We start from the raw sequence: 17,115 nt of genomic DNA, 5'->3' as shown, positions 1-17,115 counted from the left end.
CGGCCCGAACCTGTATAAATCTATGCCTTGTGTCCTCGCTTTTACCTTCAAGTTCCAGGTTCGGCGATTCCCCACCAACCAATCTACTACCTTGGGTACCTCACGGTAGGTTGCCGGGTTAAAATACCGACATGACCTGTAACCCCCAAAATCGCTCAAGAAAGACAAGACCACAAGCAGGAAGCCAAGTAGCTATGGAGTCCTGCCAGCCCCTTCGAGCCGATGCCAAGCCCTTTCTGAACTGCACATGGAACGTGAAAACTCTTTCTGCAATGTTTAATAATGTAAACCATATAACCTCCTCATCTGTTCTGAACGAATGGCAGAAAATGCATTCATCTTCGAATAAGTTGATTGGAGTTAGCAATCTCTTCAATTTAGTAGTACCTCCAATTCAAATAAGTTGGTTGGAGTCAGCAGTCTCTTCAATTCATTAGTACCTCCAATTCGAATAAGTTGATTGAACAATACTATTTTCAAAAATTTCACCCTATTAAACAAGAACTGATTTTTTTCATGGTTAAAATATTAAATATTTTAATTTTTTTAGCACCATTAAATATTAAACAATAAATTTACGTACAATTAAACAAGAACATGATTAAGTCATGGTAAACATGTTAAGAACACTAGAGGCACTATTCTTCTAAATTTTTGCATGGTCAAAAAATATGTTTTTTTAAATTTTAAAGTTAATATAAGTATTATGACCATTATAACCTATTACTAAGTTAAAATTAATAAATTTACCATGTTTGATAATTGACCGCATCTGATATTTTTATAGTGTATATCTAATAAACATGAACCTACCAATTTGTTTACACCTGGTACTAGAGGGGCTCTAGCCATTTTCACTACAGTAGTGCTCCGCATCGTCTTCCTCCTCACGTCGATCTCGCGACGCGATCTGCCGCCGACCACCGCCTCTCCATCGTGACCACCGCCGCCTCCGTCACCACCCCTAGACGCCACCTCGCCCGATGACGCGCTCCTCGGCCCCGGCCCGACACCATCCCGCCTCCGACGATACCCTGGCACCCCCGATGCCCCGCCCCGCCCCTGACGCCGGTCCCGCGCCCCACCTCCATCTCCCCTCGCCGACGCCGCCACCCTCGCTGCCTCGCCGACTCCCCGACACCGCCAAGCTCGCGGCGGCCGCGGGCTCTTGGCGCTGATGTAAGCCCACGGCCGCCGTGACTTCATCAATATTTTTTTCCTTAAATTGTAGAAAATTGTTAGAGAATAGTTAAAAATTTGTTAGAAAATAGTTGGAGTAGCTAGAAATTATAGAAAATTGAAATACTTAGAAATTGAAATCATGCCATTTATTTTTTAGAATTGATTTAACCCATGAATTGAAATACTTAGAAATTACCGAGAAATCCGCTGTGACGTCATTATTGTACAAAAACGTTGAAAATAGCTACAAAATTATAGAAAATTATCTAGAAATTGTAGGAAATTATATAAAAAATTGCAGAAAATTTGTATAAGTGTTGGAAATCATGCCATTTTTTTTATTTGTGGAATAGCAAGAAAATTGTTGGAGTATCTAGAAATTATAGAAAATTGGAATACTTAGAAATTAAAATCGTGCCATTTACTTTTTTAGAATTGATTTCTCCCATGAATAGAAGTACTTAGAAATTACCGACAAATCCTCTGGGCCATCATTATTGTAAAAAATCTTGAAAATAGCTAGAAAATCATAGAAAATTAAGAAAAGTGCAAATCACTGTAATATTTTTGTTCATTCAATTATTGTATAATTGTATCATTCTATTTTTGGTGTTATTTTCTAGCAGTGTTTCATTCCATTTTTATTGTCATTTTCTAGCAGTGTTTCATTCTATTTATTGTTGGAAAAACTTGTTAATTGTAAATTGTGGGAAAAATTTATGAATTGTAAATTGTACAACATGCCATGTTACATATTATTACAAATTGTTATTTATTTAGTCATTTATATATTTCAACCAATTGTATAAGTGTTTAATTCTTTTTGTATAAGTGTTATATTTTATATGCTATTACAAATTGTTATTTATTTAGTCATTTATTTATTTCAACCAATTGTATAAGTGTTTAATTCTTTTTTAGTCACCCTTTTATATTATACTAGTTACAATGGCACGATCAAACGACGAGCGTGACTCTCAAAAAGCTCTGGAGCTCATGTATGAGATAATTGTTGAAGGCGGCAATCAACCAAATGAAGAGAACGATCACAGCCAGACTGACATCTACCTCAACCTGGCTGGTGATGGCATCGAGGAGCAACCAATTGCCGATGCAGGCAATATGGAGCAACCAGTTGCCGAGGAAGGCAATGATGGGCAACAAGGCAAGGTATACCAAGTATTATATGTAAACATTATTTGAATTCTCTTCTTATCAAAAGAAATATCATCACGCAACATTCCAATCACGCAACCTTTCAATTGTTGTTTTTTAGCCATCTGGATCGAGCAGCAGGCCTCAAAAGAAACGAGGCAAGAACAAGAAGGCTAAGGGTCGTATGATCATCACAGAAATTGCTAGAGATGGTGAACCGATTGCTCCTGCCAAAGCTAAGACAAAGTTGGTGAATAATATTGGGTTCCTTATCAGAGATAACATCCCAATCAACTTTCAGAATTGGAAAAAACCTGACAACATCCCGGTTGGCACAAACCCGCTCCTTTATGTACCTGACCGAGAGAAGGCTATGTTATGGGAACAAGTAAAAGAAAACTTCACGTTCAAAAATGTAGACGAAGACAAAGTGAAAGAATGGGGCTTGAAGAAGGGTGCAATTGTGTTTCAAACATACAAGAAAAACTTGAACTAACATAAAGAAGGGGCTTGCACCTAATTTCAATAAGCACCTGAAGATAAGGGATCACTGGGATTCCTTTGTACAGTTCAACGAGTCGAGCAAGAGCTAGTCGTCAACTCTAACCAACAACAGCAATGCCCAGAAGAAGCAATACTTCCATCATCTTGGGATAGGAGGTTACAAGTCTGGGGTCGTGAAATGGCAAAGGATGGAAGATGACTAATTGCTAGGAGAATAGTACCATATACTCTCAAATGGCCTGAGCGAGCAAAGAATTAGTTTTATGCTCATGGTAGCAGGCTCAATCCTGAATGGATCAATTGTGTTCGGCAATGAAATAAGAGAAACAGCTACTAGACTTGATGACTTAGTCAAGAAAACAAGCCGATGGATCCTTCGTGCCTGATCGAGAGAGGGACGAGCTCACAATGGCACTTCAAAATCCCGAACACCCTAGATGATGCTGAGGCAAAGGACTCATTCCATGGAAGTATGCCTTTTGTGAGCACATTGAATCATATAGAAGTTGCCAAAGAAGCAAGGCCGACCAAACACGATAGCTGCGAGAGCTGCAAGAACAAGTAGCAGCATCACAGGCAAGAATGGCGGAAATAATAGACCAGCGTGTGGCCCTAGCTCTGAGCAAACAAGCCAGTGAACAAGCAGTTGCTGCAGCATCAGGGCCACATGTCGATGTAAGCCTGACTCAACGTCGAAGAAGTGTCTTTTCCACGAAAGCCGCAGCTGGAGGATCCATTGAAGCCGCAGCTGGAGGATCCCATAACATCATTGAGGAACACCACCCCTTGGACGACATCACAGGGAGAGCCCCTTGTGAGCTTGTTACTCCCGTGAGAAACAAGCTCATAGTGGTGGCTTATGGTGTGGCTGAGCAAGGCCAAACACTACATGGCGTGGAGATTCAAGGTCACTATGCCAAAGTTGGGGTGGACCGAGTGGTCGACGGTTGGGAGGACCTGGAACTAGAGATCCCTGGAGGTGACGGGGAAAAGAATTTAGGAGAAACTATCCGTGGTTGGATTCAGTGGTCCAAGTGCTTCATAAGGATCACGCAGCCGAATCCCCCGACCTTAGGATTATCTCCTCAAGGCTCAAGGGAAAGATCACCTACACCATCTACCAGGGCACCCTCTTCACTACCACACAGGTCTCCTAGCATGAGTCCAGTACTAGAAAGGGATCCAAGCATGAGTCCACCTCCCCCTCCTATGAAGAAGCGTTTAGTTCCTCCTCCACCTCCTAAGAAGAAGCAGAAGAAGCAGAAGGAGAAGGCATCAGCTAAGAAATTATCTTATGATATGACATATGAGGAGTCCAAGGCTGCAGCGGCTACTGAGTATGAAAAATGGAGAGAGGCTTGTAATGAAGCATGGAGGAAGAAACAAAATTCAGAGCCACCACTGGATAAGCGGAAGCTTCGGTCTTTCATCAGAAGAATGGAGGAGGAGCAAAGGAAAAAGCTAGAGAAACCTCCGCAATCTGATTACGACAGGTAGATAACAAAGCAGGCAGCTCAGAAGAGGCAGAGAAGTGGGAAATCTATTGCTCAACTCCGACAGCAATCCAACAAATTGGTTGCCCCGCTTGTGGTGCTTTCTGGTTTGAAAAGAGCCTGCTGGAATTCAGTAAAGATACTAATCTGACAGCAGCACAACTTTGAGGGGAGGATGCCATCCCAATGCTCCCTGTGCCTGCTAAATGGAAATATGAGTATGGTAAAGAGCTCATGTGGCCGCGCTTGGTGAAATATCTCCCAACGAAGATGTACAAGCTGCACAAATGGTACATGGAGGCTACAACAAATGGTTTGATCGTGATGGAAGTTCACGTTGGTGATCAACATTACTTCCATGGTGGAAATGTCCGAAATGTATATGCTATACAATCAAGATGCACTAGACAAGTCACTGATTAGTTGTTGGGTCCTGTAAGTCTTTAGTATATTCCTCTAACATCAAAATCCCCGCTTAGGTCAATTTGCAATGTCTTAACTCCTATTCAATTTTGTATGCAGGATGGAGATTCAAACTTGTCGCAAGATGGGATATCATGACATAGGCTTCATGGACCCCTCAATTATTTTCTAGGATAATCTAAGGGATAAACCAAATCGGACCACGAAGAATATATTTAAGTTCCTCGACAAGCATTGGGACCAGAAGTACATATTACTACCATAGAACTTCGAGTGAGCGTTTTTCCCATCTCTTTCTTTTCCTAACTTGCAGTTAAACATAATACTAACTAGCTTCAATTTGGATGTACATGTTCCATTGGGCACTCCTTATTATTGTGCCCGCTTGGAGCTTCGTGTATGTCTTTGACTCTTTGAGCAAACCAAAAGAAAAATACACTGACATAATGAACGCTCTGAACAAATCCTAGGCTCGATTCCGTTAAACTCACACGGGTGATTTCAAGGAGCAACTTGTTTGGAAGACAGATTTCCCGTTATGTGTTGAATTTTCACATCTCGTGACACTTCCTTTAACACAACAAATATTTCATAACTTTTTTCCCATATATATATAGTGTTCGAGATAGTAGGAGGATACTAATTTATGTGGATACTACGTTTGTGACTTCATCCACAACTTTGTGGATCCGAATTGTATCACCAAACATGAATTAACCGTACGTATACAAAATTCTCAACAATAAATTAGTTCATGTGTATATTCTACAAAAATCAATTCATTTGCTTGTACTTCAATCTTATACTTCAAAAATCAATCCATGTGTATATACTTAGAAAAATTAGATTAAGTATTTCAATTCATTTTCTTATACTTCAAAAACCAATCCATGTGTATATACTTAGAAAAATTAGATTAAGTATTTCAATTCATATGCTTATACTTCAAAAACCAATCCATGTGTATATGCTTAGAAAAATTAGATTAAGTATTTCAATTCATTTTCTTATACTTAAAAAACTATTCCAAAGTGTATATACTCAGAACAATTAGATTAAGTATTTCAATTCATATGCTTATACTTCAAAAACCAATCCATCTGTGATATTTTGTAGATGGATCGGTAATGGATGTACAACGCGACAAACGTTTCATGGAGTACATTAATGGCTTGCGTGATTTTCTTGATCAGGCAGAATCCAACAAACCGCTGTCCGGTTTCATTTGTTGTCCATGCAGAAATTGCAAAAATAAGAAGGATTACTCATCTAGAAAGACTATTCACACCCACATATACAGTTCTGGATTCATGGCAAAGTATTTTATTTGGACCAAGCACGGGAAAAGAGGAGTTATGATGGATGATGACAATGATGAAGAAGAAGATGACAACATTCCTAACTGGATTTAAGGAAGTGCCTTTTGTAGATGCTCCAATGGGCGAGGCTGAAGAAAAGATGGGCGAGGCAGAAGGTCCTCTCGACGATCTAGGTCAGGTGTTGCGAGATGCAAAGGAAGATTGCGAGAATGTGAAGAAAAATTAGATTAAGTATTTCAATTCATATGCTTATACTTCAAAAACCAATCCATGTGTATATACTTAGAAAAATTAGATTAAGTATTTCAATTCATATACTTATACTTCAAAAACCAATCCATGTGTATATACTATTATATTATTATGTATTTCAATTCATATGCTTATAATTCAAAAACCAGTTCATGTGTATATACTTAGAAAAATTAGATTAAGTATTTCAATTCATATGCTTATACTTCAAAAACCAATCCAAATTTATATACTTAGAAAAATAAGATTAAGTATTTCAAATCATATGCTTATACTTCAAAAACGTTTCAATTGTTCAACAAATTTAGATTAAGTATTTCTAATTTATTTGCCAATGACACAGATGATGACCAGGAAGGAAAAACTCCTCGACACCGAAGTTTTCAGGGCAATACAAGAACAATTAAGTGGATTTCTTCTGGAGGAGGTCGCAAATCCTGCGGGGGGAGTTGCATAATGACATATCGAAGCTAGTGCACGAAGCGGACTCGGGTTCAGAATAGTAAATACGATATGTGTATCCACGGTATTTCTATATATAAATATGCGTAATATTATTTATATATGTGTATGCACAATATGTGTATATATATATAATATTATCTCAAATGTTATATTAAACATAACTAGAACTTTACATATAATAGCGTATTAGAACTAGTATACGTAAAGGAAATAAATACGAAATACGAATATACAATAAAGAAACAGAAAATAATAAAAGAAAGAAAAAAAATAGTACCGGTTGGTGAATACCAACCGGTACTAATGAGGCTGCCCCCGTGCGCGGCGTGGCAGGCCCTTTAGTACCGGTTGCCCAACCGGTACTAAAGGGTACCATTTAGTACCGGTTATTTGAACTGGTACAAAAGGACCCCCCACTAGTACTGGATGGCCAATACTGATTGTAAAACTGGTACTAGAGGGGGTTTGGGACCAGTACTAAAGGCGATTTCTCCAGTAGTGTTATTTTGATCTGCCCATGTAATATGCATTGCAATTATGTAACAAATTATGATAATTTCTAAAGTTTGAATTATTTAATTGACGTGTAACTTGCTTATTAATTATTGATAAGTTATAATTCATACTATTTAGTCAGTATGTATGCATGCTGCAGATTGTACGCTGATTCTGTAGTTTCTACGTGCTTCTCATTTTTAAAGTGTAATATATTACAAGCATTAACGAGACTAACAATGTGGCAAAACAGTGTGTACTCGTTCAGGTATCTCAAAGCAGAACAAACTTAACAAGACCAGGGTCTAACTCAAATGAAGCCAGAATCGATACTGACAACTCTGTAGTCGCCAATGATGAAATTACGGGGAATCAATCTGTAGGCGCCAATGACGAAGTAGTCAGAAGGGGCCTTACTTGTGGTGGAACAATTGCAGGTGCTTTGGAGGAATCTCAGTTCATCGGTCGAAAGAAAGAAAAGTCTGAAATTATCAGTCTAATAATTTCGAGTCAAAATGACCGGCAGCATAGGGTGATCTCTTAGTGGGGAATGGGAGGTATTGGCAAAACTATGCTAGTAAAAGAGGTCTACCAAAGCCAAGAACTAATAAGTTGCATGTTTGACAAGCGTGCTTGTGTCACTGTTACACGCCCATTCATTCTTGAGGAGTTCCTTAAGAGCCTAGTTATGCAGCTAAATACGGATTCTTTTCTCTCAAAACAGGGTACAGAATCTTCTAATAAGAAGGACAATATTGATTTTTGGCGTGGCACAAGAAAAGCAATAGAATCCATGAGAATTGAAGAGTTGAAGAAAGAGTTGAGTAGGCTTTTGGAAGGAAAGAGGTGCTTGATTGTTCTTGATGATTTATCTTCCACTGTGGAATGGGATTTGATAATACAAAGTTTCCCTACATTGGAGGGTATGAGTCAAATCATAGTCACTACAAGGGAAGAGAATATTGCAAAGCATTGTTCAAATAGACAAGAAAACATCATGCTCAAGGTTCTAGAAGACAACGATGCACTTGACCTCTTTACAAAAAAGGTAATTATATGACTAACGATGCAATAATGTTTTACCTTATAAACACTATACTTACCAATAGCAAGGATATTTAGAACGGAGTGTGACTGTCGCTCCCTATGACTATATGTGCTCAAGCCTTACATGCACACCTGTACACAATAGATTTATAGTGGTCATATGGTCGTCAACACTCGATATCGCACAGTAGTTATTTCAGTTGCTAGTATTTGTGAAATCCATGGGAATATATGGCTTTATTCAAAATGTAAGAAAAGGTCCATTTTAGACCACGAACAATTCAGTTTGTCCGCTTTAATCCCATACAGAATTTCGATTTGTTTATTACCCTGAACTATTCAATAGCAGGCACTTCATCGCCTCACCTAGTTTTACATGGTTTTGCCAGAATTGATTATTTTTACTAGTGCTGATTGGATGTGCTAGTGTGGCATCGATGTGGACATAATTTTTACCCTATGAACCCTAATGTTATGCGCACACACATGTCCAAACCGCCAGTGCCAGCACCTACTGCTGGCTGCATGCAGACTGCGAATTGCCGCCCTTCTGGACAATTCTTGCATTCTCGGTATCCTGATGAAGAAATTGTGAAATCGCCTACACGTCTAGAACGCGACCAAGCCAGTTAATCGAGTCCCAAAAAATTTGAGATCTGCTGCCAGTTTTTCCATCTAGATCTGCCGCCGCCAGTGATATTCCTGCTGCTCCACCAGCAATAGAAGCTTTTCCACATTCTATCCTGTGCTACCCTTGGTTCAGTCAAAGCACGTCCTCATTATCCTGGCATTGTTGCCCATGCCATCACTGTCAGTTCTGCAGGGTCAAAACCATTTTGATGTCAGCAGACCAACTTGTAAAATCTGGTCAGGGGTGAAGTGTCCGATATTGAATTATTTAAAAACGAGTTGAAATTTTGTATGGTGCCAAGCGAACAAAGTAAATTGTTCAAGCTAGTAAAATATACTTTTTTTACAAGTGCAAGTTACATTTGTATGAATAGCTGAGTAGAGGTGCAATTGTGCTTATGTATCATGCTGATCTGAACTTTCTAAGCTTTCAGTACAGAGATTTGTTAAATTAAATTGTCATATATTCATCAAGAAGCTATTTATAAAGTACTGCAACTATGGATGTGGGAGAACTTTCTCAAGGAAAAAGAGAGGAACAAGTCCATTTTAATCTCCTAACTATTGCAGATTTGCAGTTGTCCTGATAACCCAAATACCATTTTTCCATCTCATTTTGTCCTAAACTATTCCACAGAGAGTAACATGAGATGAAAATAGTTTGGTGGTAAACTCATATTTTGAGTGAGTAAGAATGCCTTTTCCTGAATAAATAAGGAAACCTACATACTTTAAATTTTGGGTACTTTAAGATCCACATTTTATCTATTACAGGTATTTAAGGGAGCCCCAGATTTGGATAAGCATCCTGAATTGATTAAAGAGGCCAAATTAATTCTGAAAAAGTGTAATGGACTTCCCCTTGCAATAGTCACCATAGGTGGCTTCTTGGCAAAGCAGCCAAAAACTCCCATGGAGTGGAGAAAATTGAATGAGCATATTAGTGCTGAATTAGAGATAAATTCAGAGCTTGAGATGATAAAAAATGTCCTTATTCAAAGCTACGACGGTTTACCTTATCACCTCAAGCATTGCTTCTTGTATCTGTCTATTTTTTCTGAAGACTACAACATTAGCCGGAGACGTTTAGTGCACCGATGGACTGCAGAAGGCTACTCAAGTGAGGTACGTGGCAAGCCTATGGAGGTAATAGCAGATAGCTACTTTATGGAACTCATTGACAGGAGCATGATATTACCATCTCAACAATCAGTTTCTAGTAGGAAAGGAATTGACTCTTGTAAAGTTCATGATCTCATGCGAGAAATCAGTATATCAAAATCAGTGGAGGAAAATCTTGTTTTCAGACTGGAAGCTGGTTGCAGCTTAGAGACACAAGGGATAGTACGCCACCTTACAAAGGACATAAGAGGGCTCACCCGATTGCGCAAGTTAGCAGTTACCGGCGTCAACAAGAAAAACTGTCAAGAGTTTTGTTCCGCCCTTGCTGATCTCAGCTCCATGGAATCACTATCATTGCACTCAGAAGGGAAGCCAGGTTTACATGGCTGCTTGGATGGAGTGTCCTCGCCTCCTGAAAACCTCCAGGGCCTCAAGCTGGTGGGCAATCTTGTCGAATTGCCAGGATGGATTGGCAGGCTCCAGAATCTTGTGAAGTTGAAGCTACATAATACCTGGCTAACGGACATGGATGCCACCATACAAACCATTGGCAAGCTACCAAACCTGGCCATTCTGGGTCTGTGGACGAAGTCATTCCATGATGAACTGCGACTGCCCCATCTCACTTTCCATCCCGAGGCATTCCTGAGTCTGATGGTGCTGGAGCTGGACTATGTAGATAATGAAGTCAGGTTGGTGGAGTTTGAAGAAGGAGCAATGCCCAAGCTTGAGCTGTTGCTTCTGAAAGAAGAATCGCATTGGATCCGTGGGCTATCATCTCTCCCGAGCCTCAAGGAAGTTTAGCTCCAGGGTCACGAAGAGTCATTCGTGGATGCCATGCAGGCCCAGCTTTCCACGCATCCAAAAAAGCCCGTTTTGAAGAGGCTCTGAGATATTCCTTTGCTGCTTCTCTGTTGCCTTCCTTTTTCTGCATCTGAACTATGTTTTGATGGTGTATCAGTTCCCATTTGTAGTGCTCCTGTTTTCCTTTTTGTAAAGTTGGATCTTAGTGGGTGTCCTGATCAGGAGGATGATCCCAAGTTTTCCGTTTATCTGTGTTGATCAGAATAACTAGCTTGCAACTTGCAAGCTTCATCTTTGCACTGCCAGATGGAAATACATTATGAGTTCAAAAGGTTCTACTGCTACAAAGACTTGTGGCACGTACAACGATTTGTGCAAGTCCCTTCTATTGCTACACTGCATTGGTATAATGGTATGCATAGTCACTGATACTGTGATACATGTGACCATCTTAATAAGAAAGAACTAGGATGATGATTCGATTGGATGTTCGCTAATTTGAGGAAACAGAATCTGGATCTTCTCTGTCACTTGATTCTTTCTTCCTTCTTCATGTTTATATACTTGTAGTTTTCATTGTAAGTACTGATTATCAAAGTTTTAGCTTTTTAATCGATGAAAATTTGTGCAAATATCATTAAAGAAGGGGAATTAATGGAAGAGCTGGCATGAGCTCAAGGCTCTTGATCAAGAAGATACGTCTGACCTTAGGTGCATTTTCTGAACCTTGACTGAACCAACAACCTTGTGTTGAGTTTTTCAATTATTTTTCGTTGCAGATTATTAGGTCCATCTCTTTTTCATGTATGAAAGCATCTCCATTTTATTTCAGCAAAGATATGAAGCTTACGGATGCGATGAAATTCCTGAAGAATGAATTTCAAACAACTGCTGCCATATTGTTCTCAGTTCTCAGTGTCACAAATAAGCTTCAGGTGGGTACAGTTATCACATCATAACATCTTTGAATATTTTTCGAATTTAGAATGAACTTTAAAAAATATTACGCCTAGATTCTCCTTCAAAAGTACTAGTTTCAAAATGTTATATGTCATAACTTTGCTTGCATATATTTTATATTCCTGTGTCCACAAATTGAATGCTTATTAATTTTCAATTTATCATAACAGTGTCATGTGATCAACGACACTTATCTATGACTGGATGAAGTAGTTCTAAAAAAAGTCAATCCATTGGAGAATCATTTTGACATGAGAGTTTGAACTTTAATCCAACGAAAACAAATTATAAAACCCGAGTTGGGACAGATCCATGGAATATTCCATGGGCCCATCGCATCCATGCGCTTCCCCTCCCATTCCCTATGACACGCTGGCCCCACTCCGAATCTGTCCCTACATTTGAACATCAGAACATGCCATCCGCAGATGTCTTCCACCCGTGAGGCTGCGGGTGGGCCCTGTAGACCGACGCGTCCACACCTCATTGGGCCGTTGACCACGGCTTCGCGATTCCTCCGAGCTATATAAACCTCCCCCTGCGGCGGCCGCCCCGTCCACCCTCCGTCCCCCTCCTCCTCCCCAGCGCCACTCGCATCGAGACGACCCGCGTCCGCCACGCCCCCGGAAGGCTAGGGTTAGTGGAGCTCCCCCACCTCAATTTCTTTTTACGCTCATGTTCATCCCCGGTTGATCCCGCCGTACTGTTGCGGGAGATGCGAGCGGCGACGGGTTGTTTCCCCCCATTTTTGTTTGAATTTTTCGGGCGCGGTTACGTGCTGCGGCTAGATCTGCTTGTCGCTGGTGCTGCTGGGCGTTCTCGTTAGGTTTTGATCCGCGAGATCTGAGATCCCGAGCGCGTGGGGGAGCGTAGATCCGCTCGATTTGGCTGGCATTGTCATGCGGGAACTGAGGATTTTTTTTTTTTTGTTTAGCTTAGTGTTTGAGAGGTTGGGATCATGGATGGACTAGTTAAGGGCATGCGAGCTTGTTGGTCCGGTCGATTTGGCCGTGCATGTGCTGGGGAGGGGATCTGGTGTATATGTGGGCCTGTTCTCTGATTGCTGGATCTAAGTTGAGTTCGTCCTGTTGCTGCTCGATGATTAAGTGGGATATCTCGTTAGCTTGCATGTTAGGCGTGTATGATTTGTTCGGAGAGGTAATGCCTTCATGATGCTGGGGAAACTTGTTGATCTGGTATTGGAAGATGGGGTAATATACTTCTGTGGGTTCTGACTTGTTTGGGTTAGCCTCTTGTAGAGTTATAATTGTCATCATTGTTGGATTTGGACATTTGGTTGCCCTGATCCAGTGAATCCTGTAATGCAAGTGGTATCAGATTTAATGTTTCCTTGGTCCATAAGGGTGGAGGTCAAAACATATGGACGAATGATATTTGCCCACATTTTGGGGTTTTATATAGTAGAGGTGAAATTTAGGGAACATCAAATTAAGGTTTGTTATAATTGAAAATATTTTTTGCAGGAACTAATTACAATGTTCTCGCTATTTGCTCATGAAGTTTGTAGGCTTGTTTGGTGATTGCATGATCTTTTGTTGTTAGCTACTGTGAATTAACTGAGTCTGTTCTGATCTCAGTTAGCTACTATTGCCCTTCTGCATCACTGCATGTTGTTATTCTGCTTAGATAATAGTCTCTACCGGCTTTTTGAAATTGTCTCATCAGTGTTTTTTCTGGGTATTGCAGTAACTCAATTTCTTGATCAACATGTCGCGGGAGGAGAATGTCTACATGGCCAAGCTGGCTGAGCAGGCAGAACGGTACGAGGAGATGGTTGAGTACATGGAGAAGGTGGCTAAGACCGTAGATGTGGAAGAGCTCACCGTTGAGGAGCGTAACCTCCTGTCTGTTGCTTACAAGAATGTGATTGGGGCTCGCCGTGCCTCATGGCGCATTGTCTCCTCCATTGAGCAGAAGGAGGAGTCCCGCAAGAACGAGGAACATGTCGCTCAGATCAAGGAATACCGTGGCAAGATTGAGGCTGAATTGAGCAATATTTGTGATGGTATCCTGAAGCTGCTTGACTCGCACCTTGTGCCTTCCTCCACTGCTGCAGAGTCAAAGGTGTTCTACCTCAAGATGAAGGGTGATTATCACAGGTTAGGAAGTGGGATGCTATGTTGTCTTGTGTAGTTGAATCCATATAGTTTGCAATTACAACACTAACTGTTCACTTTCTATTTTTTTATTAAAGGTACCTTGCTGAGTTTAAGACTGGTACTGAGAGGAAGGAATCTGCAGAGAGCACAATGGTGGCTTATAAGGCAGCTCAGGTTGGTCCATGTTGTCACTTCCATAACCTGCTTACATTTGATTGTTATTTCTGTGATAGTATTCTTCCATCATTTCCAAGTGACCATTGTTTTTCACTTGTTGACTACTGGACTGATATATTCTTAATGTGACTTGCCATGCAAATGTATAGGATATTGCACTGGCTGAACTGGCACCTACCCATCCCATAAGGCTTGGACTTGCACTTAACTTCTCAGTGTTCTATTATGAGATTCTGAGCTCTCCGGACAAAGCTTGCAACCTAGCAAAGCAGGTAGGTATTGCATTTATCTTTCGATTTGTCGTACAAGTTTCTGAGTTGTTATTATCTTGTTTCATTTGTTTGAATCTAGTCTGGAATAAAACATGCAAAATTGCACTTGTTATGTCTTCCATAGTTCATCAGAACAGATGGCTCATGTAGGGCTTTAGTTTGAGTTGGATTGTGATGTCCTGTTTCAGTGCAACAGTTGTGCATCTTGTCTATGGTGACATAATTACATATTGCATTGTTCGGTACAGTGCTTGGTTCTTCATACGTTGGTATGATAGGCATTTGGTGCTTATTTGCTACGCATACTAATCTAGGAAGCAGTAAAAACCTTGCTAGCAGTAGTAGTAGTTCTCTTCATCATACATTTCTTAATATTGTTTTTTCTATAATGAGCTATCAAGCTAGAAGAATTGCATAGTATTTTCCCCTGATTGAGAAGACGGAATTAGTAGAACAGTTTATTTTCTAGGTGTTACAAATGCATGATACAACATGACATACTATTCTTTGCAGGCATTTGACGAGGCTATCTCTGAGTTGGACACCCTTGGAGAGGAGTCATACAAAGACAGCACCTTGATCATGCAGCTCCTGAGGGACAACTTGACCCTCTGGACCTCCGACCTCACGGTATCTCCGCACTGCCAAACTTGAGCTTGTCTTAATGAATGATTGATGCCTACTCCTGGAGTATGGTGCTGAGGAGTATAGATCTGGATGTATAATATGAATTTCTCGGTGGCAGGAGGATGGTGCTGAGGAGGGCAAAGAAGCCCCCAAGGGCGATGCTGGTGAGGCTTAGTAGCCTGGTAAACCTTGATGGATGGTTCGGCATGTTTTTCCTGTGCTGCTCGAAGCCGTGCCCTTGCTCCTCCATGGATTCCCTGACTCCGAGCTTCATGTAGTAGGCTGGTAGTGGTCGGATTATTAGCCCCATTGCTTTAGTTGGCACTGGGTCCATTTGGACTGATGCTATTGAAGTCGTCTTTCTTGTTTTGCTGTTGCAATTTGTTGCTATTGTGTTCTGTTCCGCGTTCTTTCTTTCAATCGTTCAATGCTCTCGTTTTGCTTTGGCAAACACGTCTGGTCGTCCTGATCACGTGATTTCGTCACCAAAGCCAGCCGTTTTGTGCTCAATCGACCAAGCTTAGAGATGCCCTTTTCTCAGGCATATCATTCGAATGGTGTTTAGTAAACCCTTAAATTGTTTAGCGTAACACTGAGCAACCATTCCAGTCAAAAACATTGTAACTGTTACTTGATCTTGCTGCTAAATATAAATGGTGCGTTTTCATAGCTCTTTTTCGAACCACCAGACGGACGGGCGGGCGGATCGATCGGAGAATAATGCTCGGAGAAATCAAGTCTGCAACGTGCAGGATTCCTTAAAAATCCTCCATCATTGGTAGGTATCTAGAGTATTTTGAGTACTTACCTCCGTCCTTGATTATTTGACGTTTCGGACAGCTTAACACAGACAGTTTGCTATAGACAGATCACTACCAGCCTACTACATGAATGCTATAGACAGATCACGTGCTCATGTATAAGACAGGTTTAGTGAATGGTATTTATTAGAATTTTTTTTACCACTCTTAATTTGTCAATTTGTCTGGAAAAAGCAAAACGAAGCTATATTTCTTCTGCCAGCTGAAAATTCTCATGAACTGAAAATGAAAACTGTTCTTGCCTCAAAATATTTCTTCTGCCAGCTGTTTTCTTTTGACAGTACACGCATTTGTTGATAACAAATAGGAGTATAAAAAATATTTAGAATGAGCAACACCTTAAAAACTAACAAGGGTCCCCGACCAGTTTTGCTTGGAAATTGATACCCCTGCATCATTGACCATCTGAATGTCAATCTGTGCACAGCTCAAGTTGTCAGCTACCAGATTCACTGGGCCAAATAAAATGATCTGACTATAACCAGCTTGTCGCCGTTCTCAGGCTGAACACGTTCAATACACCGAAATCTTCCAACAATTCAATTCCAGACACCATGCTTTTCCAGTGCTCCTCCTGATGTGAGCACATACTCATACACACCAACAGGCCACCAAAGATATATGATTAGCATTTGATTGCAGTTTTAACATTCTACTGGCACAATTCGTCTCCTGATCTGCAATTGGCAGCAACCCGTCAATGCTAGCAGCAGTTGAGATGTATCCCAAGTTTGGAATAGAGCGGGTGGCGCCGTGGCGGTCATGGAGAGATCAACTGTACTTCAGCTCGAATTTAAGATCCAATGAATTTTCAGGTGAAATACCTGAAAGAACTGTCCCAGCTTCATGCTCTGCAATATTTAAGTAACAACAAACTATCTGGCCCTGCACTATATTTTCTGGGAAATTTAACAGCCATGTACTTGGATTTGGATAATCCAGAGTGGGACACAACTCCTTTTATTGAATTAGAGACTTTTACACGAGCATCTTTGTGTGGCTCCACCGGTGGTTGGAGAAGAGGGCGGTGTGCTGCGGCGTTGTACCCAGCCCTTGCCATCCGGCGCCGCCGGGTACGCGCGGCGCGGCGGTGCAGACAGCCTGCGCATCGGCCGCGGTCGCCCACTCGGCGCCCTCCACTTCGGTTCCACCTCTGATGTCTGGTGTGCGCGCGCCTTTCCTTTGCGCCCAGCGCGCGCGCACTGACGCCGTCCCGACCGCCGGCGAGCGCCGACGGCGGAGGAAGC

At 41.1% G+C, this 17,115-nt stretch overlaps 1 protein-coding gene and 1 pseudogene across 1 annotated transcript; both read left to right on the top strand.

Annotated features, from left to right (window-relative positions):
• The first annotated feature begins 2,130 nt into the window (after nt 1–2,130).
• On the top strand, nt 2,131–10,978 carry LOC101771674 (annotated as a pseudogene).
• Nucleotides 10,979–12,350: 1,372 nt separating this feature from the next.
• LOC101782608 (14-3-3-like protein GF14-C) lies at nt 12,351–15,682 on the top strand. Its single transcript, XM_004973996.3, has 6 exons — nt 12,351–12,487; nt 13,559–13,971; nt 14,067–14,145; nt 14,298–14,420; nt 14,934–15,050; nt 15,166–15,682. Exons 2-6 carry the CDS (start codon nt 13,580–13,582, stop codon nt 15,220–15,222), a joined length of 768 nt encoding a protein of 255 aa, XP_004974053.1. The 5' UTR covers nt 12,351–12,487; nt 13,559–13,579; the 3' UTR covers nt 15,223–15,682.
• Nucleotides 15,683–17,115: the final 1,433 nt, after the last annotated feature.

The sequence above is a fragment of the Setaria italica genome, chromosome VI (genome assembly GCF_000263155.2).
Source record: "Setaria italica strain Yugu1 chromosome VI, Setaria_italica_v2.0, whole genome shotgun sequence".
Lineage (NCBI taxonomy): Eukaryota > Viridiplantae > Streptophyta > Magnoliopsida > Poales > Poaceae > Setaria > Setaria italica.
This window is presented reverse-complemented; position numbering and strand designations above follow the sequence as displayed.